This window comes from Cucurbita pepo, chromosome 12 (genome assembly GCF_057944985.1).
Source record: "Cucurbita pepo subsp. pepo isolate OVF chromosome 12, ASM5794498v1, whole genome shotgun sequence".
NCBI classification, from domain to species: domain Eukaryota; kingdom Viridiplantae; phylum Streptophyta; class Magnoliopsida; order Cucurbitales; family Cucurbitaceae; genus Cucurbita; species Cucurbita pepo.
Window position 1 is genome coordinate 13,393,816 of NC_141809.1, and position 11,493 is coordinate 13,405,308.

Here is an 11,493-nt window from a genome sequence, read left to right on the forward strand (position 1 = left end):
TTTTTTTGTGAATTAGACCATCTTTTACTGAGATAAAAATCCCACCTTGACTAATTTAAAAAATGATCATGAGTTTATAATCAAAGAATAGCCCGAAAGCCCAAAGCAAAGTGATGAGAGTTTATGCTCAAAGTGGACAATATCATACCATTGTGGAGAGTCATGTTCATCTAACATGGTATCATAACCATATTGATAAATTATGTCGAATTATGTAAGACTGTCGTGTTCATCTAACATGATATCAGAGTTATATTGATAAATTATGTCGAACAAAAGACTTCAAAAGAAAAGGAGTCGAGGCTTCGCCTCCTCGAAGCCATAGTAAAAAAAATGATCATGGGTTTAGATCAACGATCTCTAATTTATTTTTATTTTTATTTTTATTTATTTTTTAGTGTAATTTTGTTATTTTGTTATTTTAATTTTTAATTTTTTTTTGAGTGAGCAGGTAGAAGGATGAAGTTGGAAATTTGAATGTGAAATTCTCTCTCATCTGTTAACTTCTCTCTCTTAATTTTAGGAATGGAGTACAAGATTGGGAATCTCCACCCAAAGAGGTGAGTCCAGAAAAAAAAAAAAAAACTATATAAACCGACTCCCGCTATTTCTTCAATTATCGTTACCATAATCCAACAAAGTTATTGTCTCTCTCTCTCTCTCTCTCTCTCTGTTTTCTTTCGATTTCTCCCTTTCTTTTCGTTTATGGATTCCCCTTCTCGTTCCTCCGTCATCGTCATCGGCGCCGGTGTTTCCGGTGAGTCACTCTCCTTTTGTCTTTTTTTTTTTTTTTTTTTTTTTTTTTTTTTTTTTTTTTTTTTTTTTAAGTGCTTTGGCTTCGTCTATTGATTCATTCTGTTTCTGAGTTTCTGTTTCTTGTTCTTTTTTTTTTTTTTTTTTTTTTCTTTCTCTGATTCGGTTGATTTTTGATCGGAAGGTTTGTCGGCGGCGAAGGTGCTGGTGGACAATGGAATAGACGACGTGGTGATTTTGGAGGCTTCCGACCGTATTGGAGGAAGAGTCTGTAAGGAAAATTTTGGAGGCGTATCGGTGGAACTTGGAGCGGGTTGGATTGTTGGAGTAGGTGGAAAAGAGCCGAATCCGGTTTGGGAACTTGCTCTCAAATCCAGTCTACGTACTTGCTTCTCTGATTACAGCAATGCTCGCTACAATATCTACGATCATCGAAGGTTTGAATTTCCGATCCTGATTGTTGCTATTTTGTGTTTCCCCCAGTCTCTGTGTTTCGGATTTCTTCTAATCCGCCGCCATTTTTGCTCTGATTTTTTTTTTCTTCTATTTGAGGCATTATTGAGTGGTATTGAACAATGTAATGATGATTGAGAGATGGATTTTGAACGTGCATCTGTCAATTTTTTCTTCCATTCTGTGTTTCGCTCTCCTTTTCTCGTTCAATTTGAAGTGAGACTAGGTTTTTGAATCAATGAGTTTACAGTGGTAAAATCTTTCCGAGTGGTGTTGCGGCCGACTCGTACAAGAAGGCGGTGGACACAGCGATTCAGAATCTGAGGAACCAGGGGACAGATGCTGACGATGTCTCCATTGTATCGGAGCCGCCTTGGTAACTTTTTTAAAAAGTCTCGCTGGTTTGATGAGCATCTCAAAAAGAAGAAAAAGTATGGCATCAACACTCAACAAACATATTTGTTTATGTTATCTCTTCTTTCTTTTGTTTTCAGTACTCCAAAGACGCCTATGGAACTCGCCATCGACTTTATACTCCACGATTTCGAGATGGCAGGTCATTTTGCTATCCGATCCTTGTTCTCTTTTCTTATTCTAATATTCTGTATGAGAATATTGAACTGGGAACTGCTGGGTGGTTTTGTGCAGAGGTTGAGCCTATATCGACGTACTTGGATTTTGGAGAAAGGGAATTTTTGGTTGCAGATGAAAGAGGGTATGAATATTTGCTCTACAAAATGGCCGAGGATTTTCTTTTTACCTCAGAGGGAAAGGTCTCGGACAGTCGTCTCAAACTCAACAAGGTGAGCAAAAAATTGACTTTTAGCTAATTATATGTTTTTAAATGAAAAATTTGTCTGTTCTGGTTTTGATTACCCAATCATATGATGAAACAAAAGGACGGATATGGGCTTTGATAAAAATACAGTAAAAGAAACAGAAAAAGTATAGGATAAAAATCCCGGGTATCTCTTTTGTTTGCATGTGCTGTTCTTATTTGTCGTTGAGATTGATGATTGACCCACTTTTGGGAGTTTGCAGATAATGACGTTTCTGAAAGCAATTTCCATTCATATTATATTATTACTGTTGCCATTTGCCAGTTTATATTAGAAGCTGCTGTGTATTAGCCTAGGTGGTGGTCAACTTGATAATCTTTAATTCTTTTAGCGGCTGAATGAACTTTATGATCTGCATTGGATACCTGGGTCCTGGCTATTGAGAAAAATCGGTCTTGGGATTTGCGAGCTTCCACAATATATTAATCTTGGCTGCCAAAATATATTTTTTAAGATATTGGTTGAAATTAGTGGCATCCGTCTGTGTCATATGATCGCGATATCACTTTCATAGCCTATTGCCAGATGATTTCTTGTGGATATCTTTTGAAAGGCCATCGCTGAATAGACCTGTTAGACAGATAATTTCAGTAGTAGTTGTTCTATTTTATGGGGGTTTTTTTACAACGAAATTGACGCTAAATTGTTCTTCAACTGTGAAACCAATACGCTGTCTACTTCTGTTGGTTGGGGCTTTTGAATTTTTGATTGACCCCTACGCCAAACCATGAGCAGTAAGCTTTGATAGCTTTCCCCCTACTTGAATAGCGAAAGTTTGACTTGCCAGCAATGTCCTTGCTTGTATCATACTTGACAGAATTGTGATTACAATATGCAAACGTTTTGAAGGCCCTTTTTACCATTATTAAATTAGTAGGGTCACTGAATACCAATTTGCATTTGGGCGCACAGTGGTTTTTATGACCATAAACAATAGCCCATGGGGTGAGATGTCAAATCAACTCAAATAAAAACATGATAGTGGGGAGTCTTGTCAATATCTCCATTTAATGGGGCTGTTGTTTTGGCTCCTTTATTGCCCAACGAATCTGATGCGAATTGCAGTAAATAAGGGATGCTTCCCCTGTTTTCATCGTCCCGCTTAACTGCTAGTAATCACTGTGGTTTTTAGATAGCAGCCATCAATTAGTTGTGATAGAATCATTAACTCGGCAAAGATACCCCATAATCTTTCCCTAATAAAAAATAAATGGTTCGGGTTCTTCTAGGTGGAGTTGTCTGCTGTGTCAATTTCTCATCTTGCATCATTTTTTGCAGGTCGTTCGGGAAATACAACACTCGAGAACCGGGGTTACTGTAACAACGGAGGATGGATGCATCTATGAAGCAAATTATGTGGTTTTATCTGTTAGCATTGGTGTACTCCAAAGCGACCTCATTTCTTTCACTCCATCGTTACCCGTACGTTTTCTTCTTTTATTTATTCCATATTGTTTGTTACTATTCTACTGTTCTCTCTCTCTATTTTTTACTTTTGCCCCCACCAACACCAAGAATGCCCCCTACAATTTATGACGACGTGTCGTATCTGTTGCCTCTTGATCTGTGAGCCTCTATTGAGAGACCTAAGATGGGTGGGCAGAATCTTGACCTTTCAGTATTATTCATAACACAATAAATATCTCTCGGCCTCTGACGTCCTGTGAGGTGGTGGTGGGATTTTCGCTCTGACTTGACTTCTCTTGATATACATCTCTAAAGGGCCTGCTCCATTATTTAATTTTCCATTTAGTGGGCAGAGTCAGAATTTATGGATGGCAAGGTCTCCTCCTGACTCATGACGTAAGAATCGAATTCCCAATGTGTCTATGTGCAACTCCCATGCAACAACATCTCCCAGTTTTGCATTTTGTGGTTCATATCCTCTGTGTGTGTCTCTAAGATTCAAACCCACGAGTCTATTTTACTTACCCACTTGTGTTTCTATTTACCGAACCATTGATTGCTGGTTGGTATGGTATGATATGATATGGTGTTTCCACACTGCCCTCTGTTTCTGTGTACTGATACTCCTTGTTGTAATCTTTTATTTCTATATCGCTGCCAGGGGTTAGTATTATTAACTAAACAGTATGGTTTTAAATATAATGAAACAGAGGTGGAAAACAGAGGCCATAGAGAAATGTGACGTGATGGTGTATACAAAGATTTTCCTCAAGTTTCCATACAAGTTCTGGCCGTGCGGACCCGGAAAAGAATTCTTTATTTACGCCCATGAAAGAAGGGGCTATTACACGTTTTGGCAGGTTCGTAACATTTTCTTTTTGGTTAATTTTTTCGTTGTTGTTGCCAGCTAACACTCATCTCATCATCACTACTCATCCAGAAAATATTAAGTGAATAAACAAAGCCTTCTTAGCTAGAAGAATTGCATGCTTGCCAATATAAATCCACAGGGATAGCCAGCCAGGTCTTAGGTTGAACAAAGTAGTAGCCGTATGACCTATGTGCTATGCATCAATTTTTTTTATATTAGTTTAGTCTTATCATTATTAACTTATTATACGGTAGGAAATACTTTCATAATTAGGGGCACATGGGTCACATGCAACCTATCAACTCTCATGTTTAATTAATTCTTAATCCTTGTATTGGTTTCCAGACACGGATGTCATCGCCTTCGACCCTCTAGTTACATTTTGTATGTGAATTAAAAATTTTAAAATACACTTATCACATCACAAATTTACTCCTCAAATACAATACAGTTCTTTAAGTTTTTCGTAGATAAACCTTTGGCACTCTCTTTTATGGTTTTGTTGATACTTTTGTCAGCTATCACATCTGTCAATATCTGCTCCACGAACATTAAATCTTGAATGATGGAGCCATAATAATTTAAATCTTGAAGAGTGTTTTGCTTGATTGGCGGAGGACGTATTGTGATTATCTCCGTGACTTAATCTGACAGAGTCATGGCATTTGATACTTGATCTTCCTTTTATGACTGCTATGGATTAATGATCATACTACTAACTGACTATTATGATGACATCAGAACATGGAGAATGCCTATCCTGGGTCCAATATCCTGGTGGTGACAATTACGAATGGAGAATCAAAACGAGTCGAAGCTCAATCCGATGAAGAGACGTTGAGAGAATCCATGGAAGTGCTTAGGGATATGTTCGGACCCGACATCCCTGATGCTATTGACATACTTGTTCCCCGCTGGTGGAGTAACAGATTCCAACGGGGTAGCTACAGTAACTACCCCATCATCTCCGATTGTCAAATTGTTCAGAACATTAAGGTTCACTGCTTTCTCTCTCTCGGCAATTTTTGATTCGTAAGTGATTGCATGATTGATCGAAGTAGAAACATTTTGTAGAAGCCTGTCAACGCGGCCAATTACACCATTGAACTGTCTTAAGCACGGAACTAACATATTTCGTTAAGAGACCGTTAGATGTTGGAATGTGACACGACAAAGCACGGACACAAGCTAATGTAGTGTGTTCAGAAGATGGTTTTGTTTTCCATTTTGGTAGTTTCACTTTGTTAGAGGGTCAAAATGCACTTAGTGTTAATCTCTTGCATCAGCAAGATTTAAGTAATTATGGAAACACTTAATGATAATCCTTAAGAGTTTTAAGACTATTTTGATGCCAGATATTTCATTTGAACCAATTTACTTCTGGCGTGTCGTTTTCAGGAACCCATTGGACGTATCTTCTTCACTGGAGAACACACGAGCGAAAGATTTAATGGCTATGTACATGGTGGATATCTTGCAGGTTTGTGAAACGCCTTCTAATTAATTTGGTTTTATTGGATACTTTACATACTTCTAATACATGTTTTTCTGACGATATTCACTTCTCTATTAACCAATGGGTCAGGCATAGACACCAGCAATGCCTTGTTAGAAGAAATGAGGAAAGATAAGGAGAGAAAAAGCGAGGGCCAATCATTCTTGTTAGAGCCCTTACTAGCTCTAACAGGATCATTGACTTTGACACAAGCAGAGACTGTCTCAGGCCTTCACAAATGTGATCTTCCAACACAATTGTACCTTAACGGCAAGCTCGGTATCCAGGAAGCAATTTTATGACTACATGGACGACATATTGAGGAACATAGATCTTATTCGTATCACGAAGAAAACACGGTGGGTAACAAATATGACAAGAAGATGAATTTGAATCCAGACTTGATTCGAGATCCGATACCATCCAGAAAATAAAAGTTATGAGATGATGATCTTCATAGAAATCAAGGTGTGCCCACTTGTCTAATTGTTGAAGGGTTTACTTTTAGTTCTAGAAATTATTTTGTTGATGAAAAAGTTCTAGAGGAAATTGAAGAATTGTGGGGGGAAAATATTGGATTTTCTAGTTGTATTGTTACTGATCTTTTAGTGCAAGAAAGAAGTTGATCTCTCACTTTTGACTCTAATTTACAAATTTTGTTCTTGAACTTCACAATAGTCTTACTTATTCTTGAAAGTTTAATACTATTTGATGTTCTATAATGTTAGGACATAGCATAGTTGCTTAGATGAACAGAGTCAGTGGACCAACCGAATAAAATATAGATGCCAGGTTGGGTCCGTCAAGATATTCTATGGACTATGCTAGATTAATATCTATTATCACATGTACTTGTTATTCAAGTTTCCAAGATGAATTTCTAATTTAACTTATCATTAAGCCATTATGTGGCATAGGGGTTACATCCCATATGAAACTTAAGAGTATACCGCTTCTACGAATAGCTCTTAACGCTGCATCTCTTTCGAGACCAAGGCCCTTTATCATGACTTCTGCTCGTTGCATACCTTGATCTGCTACTGCCCGAATAGCATTTCCTCTTCTTGGACCTTTGAATCCACAAGTACCGGAGAACCAAGAAATTACCCGACCCCGTACATTTGTAACAGACACAATTGTATTGTTGAAACTTGTTTGAACATTAACAACGCCCTTTGGTATTTTACGTCGTTCTTGGACCTTTGAATCCACAAGTACCGGAGGACCAAGAAATTACCCGATCCCGTACATCTGTAACAGACACAATTGTATTGTTGAAACTTGTTTGAACATGAACAACGCCCTTTGGTATTTTACGTCGTTAAGATTAGATAGCTTCCGTAACGATGGTGCTACCAAGTTGAAGAAGATTGTGAAGTGTGTGTGTGTGGAGGAAAGGAGAGGAAATATGATGAGTCAAAAAGGGTATGAGAGTTTCTCTCTCTGTCGGTGGGGGCTGTTCAATTATTTCCATATGGCCCTCAGATCCTTCATCACTTCACTTTATTTGTAATGGTAGTTGCATTTCAGAAGGCCCCTCCCATCTCTGTTCTTTTCAAAGAAACTAATTAAAGAAAGACGGATGATCCAAATTTGTCAGCTTCCTCAGTAGGGTATTGTCGGCTGGAGCACTGAGACTAGAGAGAAGGAAGAGAGATCACTCTTAGTGTCTCTGTTTCTTCTCCATTTTAGTTTCCTATGATTATCCAAACCTCTCTCGGAGTTCAACACAGCTCAAAATTTGAGTAGCTTGAGAGAACTATTTTGGTACACTATGTTGGTCCAGGATCGGCAAAACCCAAAACCCCACCAAATCCCACTCGCCAATACCTTCCCTGAATCCAATCCCTTCGATTTCTCCAACTGGGTATCTCTCAATCTCTTCAAAATCGCTACCATTTTCTTTCTAACCCTCACAATCGCCTCCTTCTTCTTTCTCCAAGGAGCTCGTGATTCTGCTGCATTTCTCTGCTTCAACTCTCGCCCCAAACCCCCTGATCCCTTTCATTTGCCCAAAATCAACTTTGATTCTGTTCATCCCATTGTAGACAAGTCTTCGAGTTACGCCTCGTTTAGCTCTGATCGATGGATTGTTGTCTCTGTTTCGAGTTATCCTTCGGATTCACTTCGAAAGCTTGCCAAAACTAGAGGATGGCAGGTACTAGCTGTTGGAAATTCTAGAACTCCATCGGATTGGAGTCTCAAGGGAGTTATATTTCTGTCTCTAGAGCAGCAATCTAGCTTAGGATTTAGAGTTGTGGATTTTCTTCCTTATGATTCTTATGCTAGAAAGACTGTGGGGTACCTTTTCGCTATCCAACATGGAGCGAAAATGATATTCGATGCAGATGATCGGGGCGAAGTGATTGATGGGGATCTTGGGAAGCATTTTGATTTGAAATTGTCCAATGTGGATACATTGCAGGAGAGAATCTTGCAGTTTGATTTTGAGAACCCGAATAAAACCGTTGTGAATCCGTATATTCATTTCGGACAGCGGTCAGTTTGGCCTAGAGGGTTGCCATTGGAGAATGTAGGAGATGTTGTGTATGAAGAACACTACAGCCAAGTATTTGGAGGATTACAGTTCATTCAACAGGGCATATCCAATGGTCTACCAGATGTGGATTCAGTGTTTTACTTCACTCGAAAGACACGTTCGGAGGCATTGAACATAAGATTCGATGAGCACGCCCCGAAAGTTGCTCTGCCTCATGGCATGATGGTACCATTGAATTCTTTCAATACTTTGTTTCATACCTCAGCATTATGGGCTCTAATGCTTCCTGCTTCAGTTAGTACAATGGCTTCTGATATCCTGAGGGGTTATTGGGCACAGAGGCTTTTATGGGAAGTAGGAGGTTTTGTAGTGGTTTATCCACCAACAATGTTTAGACATGATGACATTGAAGGATATCCATTTTCAGAAGAGAAAGATCTCCATGTGAATGTGGGTAGATTGGTGAAGTTCTTGACCTCATGGAGATCAAACAAGGCCACATTCTTTGAGAAGGCTTTGGAATTGAGCCATTCAATGGCAGAGGAAGGGTTTTGGAAGGACAATGATGTGAAACTGAGTGTGGCTTGGCTTCAAGATTTGTTTTCTGTTGGGTACATCCAACCAAGACTGAAGGGATTTGAAATGAACAAACAGAGAAGAGGAAGAAGAAGCAATGTCGGTGTCGGTGTCGATAATCGGAGGAGTTTTGTTCCTCAAAAACTGCCTGGTTTTCATCTTGGGGTGGAGGAATCTGAGACTGTGAACTTTGAGATAGGGAAGTTGGTTAGGTGGAGGAAGAAGTTTGGCAATGTGGTGATGATCTTGTTCGTTGAAAATGGAGGTGTTGTGGATAGAACTGCCATGAAATGGAGATTGCTTTATGGAAGGATTTTCAAAACTGTGGTGGTTGTGGCAGAGCATGGCAGGGCAGATTTGGGAGTGGAGGAAGCTTCTTTGGAGTTTATATACAAGTAAATAACTTCCTATCCTTCAATATAATTACATTTTCAGTATTTTTACGGTATGAATTAATGTTTTGTGATGTCCCACGTTGGTTGGGGAGGAGAACAAACCACCATTTGTAAGGGTGTGGAAACCTTCTCCTAGCAGACGCGTTTTAAAATCTTGAGGGGAAGCTCGAAAGGGAAAGCCCAAAAAGGACAATATCTGCTAGCGGTAGATCTGGGTCGTTACAAATGGTACCAGAGCCGGACACTCAATGTGCCAGCCTTCTCGCTGTTCCCCGAAGGGGGTAGACACAAGGTGGTGTGCCAGTAAGGATGCTGGGCCCCAAAGGAAAGTGGATTTGGGGGTAGTCCCACATCGATGAGAGGAAGGAAAGAGTGCTAGCGAGGACGCTGGGCCCTGAAGGGGGGTGGATTGTGATGTCTCACATTGGTTGGGGAGGAAAACAAACCACCATGTGTAATGGTGTGGAAACCTTCTCCTAGCAGACGCGTTTTAAAACCTTGAGGGGAAGCCCGAAAGGGAAAGCCCAAAGATGACAATATCTGCTAGCGGTAGACAGTGTGCTAGCCTTCTCGCTGTTCTCCGAAGGGGGGTAGACACGAGGTGGTGTGCCAGTAAGGATGCTGGGCCCCAAAGGGAAGTGGATTTAGGGGTGGTCCCACATTGATTGGAGGAAGGAAAGAGTGCCAGCGAGGACGCTGGGCCCTGAAGGGGGGTGAATTGTGATGTCCCACATTGATTGGGGAGGAAAACAAACCACCATTTGTAAGGGTGTGGAAACCTTCTCCTAGCAAACGCGTTTTAAAACCTTGAGAGGAAGCTCGAAAGGGAAAGTCCAAAGAGGACAATATCTGCTAGCGGTGGATATGGGTCGTTACATGTTCGGTTCTTAATTAAAACGAAAAATGACTAAATATTTATGTAGAAAAGGTCATAAATGGTAGATTCAACAAAATAATTTCCTTTTATAGGTACCTGCCCACAGTCTTTGAAAGATTTGCTAATGCAGAAGGTTTCCTGTTCCTGCAAGATAATACCATTCTCAACTATTGGAATTTACTGCAAGCAGATAAAGATAAGCTTTGGATCACTTACAAGGTAATGCAGGTCTCAGTTGTATCTCTCTTGCTCCATAGATCAGTTGAAAAATGTATGAATATTTCTGTTTCTCACAGGTCCCTCAATCTTGGTCCAGAGTCAGTGATGACTCTGTCTGGTTTGCTAAACAAGCAAGCTGGGTGAAGAAGGTTGTGAGCACAATGCCTGTTGATTTTCAAGTCAACTATAAGGAAAGTAACCCGACTGGGCGAGATCTCGTGATTTGTAACTGTGAAGTGTTTTACGTACCTCGGCAGTTTGTGGGAGACTTCAAGGATCTTGTGGCTCTTGTTGGCAACTACAAGATTGATTACAGAGTAGCTGTGCCAATGTTCTTCATGGCAATGGATCTGCCCCTAAATTTCGACGACGTGTTCGGGCGAATGGTATATAAGAAGACACCAGGTGAGCAACTGATAAGTAATGATACAAACTTGTATGCTGCTGAAGTTCCTGCTGTTCATCCATGGAGGGTTTCCAATGAAGTGGAATTTGCTGAGCTTATGAGACTCATGGCTGCAGGTGACCCGCTACTGAAGGAGCTGGTGTAAGAGTTGGATATACTCAAAATATGAGTGTACAAATGTATGTGTAATTTGGAGCCATGTCTTTTCCTCAAGTTTTTTTCTTTTTTTGGCTTATATTTTTTTTAATTTGGTTGAAAAGGGAAAAATATAAGAATTAGAAGGGTCATACCATGGTTGCTTTGGTTGAGCATAGAGCAAGAGTAACCGCTAGCAGATATTGTCGTTTTTTTACTCTTCTTTGAGGTTTTTGAAACGCGTATGCTAGGGAGAGGTTTCCACAAACTATGTGGGATCTCACTATCCACTCCCTTTCGGTGCCTAACGTCCTCACTGGCACACCCCGCCTAGTGTCTAGCTCTGATATCATTTGTAATAGTCCAAGCCCACCGCTAACGAATATTGTTTTTTTTGAGCTTTCCTTTTCAGACTTCTTCTCAAGGTTTTAAGGCTTTCTCTTTTGGGCTCTCCATTACGCGTCTTTCAAAGCTACGTAGCATGGCTCAGGGGAGAAGCCACTTACGCGTGCCTACTGGTGCTCTCGCGAAAGCCTAAGCCGGTAATTGTCTAAGATCCGTTCCTGC

General features: G+C 40.1%; 2 protein-coding genes across 2 annotated transcripts; both read left to right on the forward strand.

Moving 5' to 3' along the window:
- Positions 1-606: 606 nt before the first annotated feature.
- Positions 607-6,451, forward strand: LOC111807749 (polyamine oxidase 1). The gene is made up of 10 exons (XM_087129398.1): positions 607-757; positions 938-1,190; positions 1,457-1,582; positions 1,701-1,762; positions 1,855-2,009; positions 3,324-3,467; positions 4,163-4,312; positions 5,065-5,319; positions 5,722-5,803; positions 5,909-6,451. The coding sequence occupies exons 1-10, from the start codon at positions 706-708 to the stop codon at positions 6,118-6,120; spliced, it is 1,491 nt and encodes a 496-aa protein (XP_086985524.1). The 5' UTR covers positions 607-705; the 3' UTR covers positions 6,121-6,451.
- Positions 6,452-7,327: 876 nt separating this feature from the next.
- On the forward strand, positions 7,328-11,026 carry LOC111806701 (putative glycosyltransferase STELLO2). Its single transcript, XM_023692116.2, has 3 exons — positions 7,328-9,289; positions 10,259-10,385; positions 10,463-11,026. Exons 1-3 carry the CDS (start codon positions 7,593-7,595, stop codon positions 10,934-10,936), a joined length of 2,298 nt encoding a protein of 765 aa, XP_023547884.2. The 5' UTR covers positions 7,328-7,592; the 3' UTR covers positions 10,937-11,026.
- Positions 11,027-11,493: the final 467 nt, after the last annotated feature.

What these genes read in the sequence shown, in the direction of transcription:
- LOC111806701 (XM_023692116.2), top strand. Translation starts at nt 7,593, where the DNA reads ATGTTGGTCCAGGATCGGCAAAACCCAAAACCCCACCAAATCCCACTC. An exon ending in TCTTTGGAGTTTATATACAA is followed by an intron (nt 9,290 to 10,258) that starts GTAAATAACTTC and finishes TTCCTTTTATAG; the next exon opens with GTACCTGCCCACAGTCTTTG. An exon ending in AGCTTTGGATCACTTACAAG is followed by an intron (nt 10,386 to 10,462) that starts GTAATGCAGGTC and finishes TGTTTCTCACAG; the next exon opens with GTCCCTCAATCTTGGTCCAG.
- LOC111807749 (XM_087129398.1), top strand. Translation starts at nt 706, where the DNA reads ATGGATTCCCCTTCTCGTTCCTCCGTCATCGTCATCGGCGCCGGTGTT. An exon ending in GTCGTCTCAAACTCAACAAG is followed by an intron (nt 2,010 to 3,323) that starts GTGAGCAAAAAA and finishes CATTTTTTGCAG; the next exon opens with GTCGTTCGGGAAATACAACA. An exon ending in AAATTGTTCAGAACATTAAG is followed by an intron (nt 5,320 to 5,721) that starts GTTCACTGCTTT and finishes TGTCGTTTTCAG; the next exon opens with GAACCCATTGGACGTATCTT.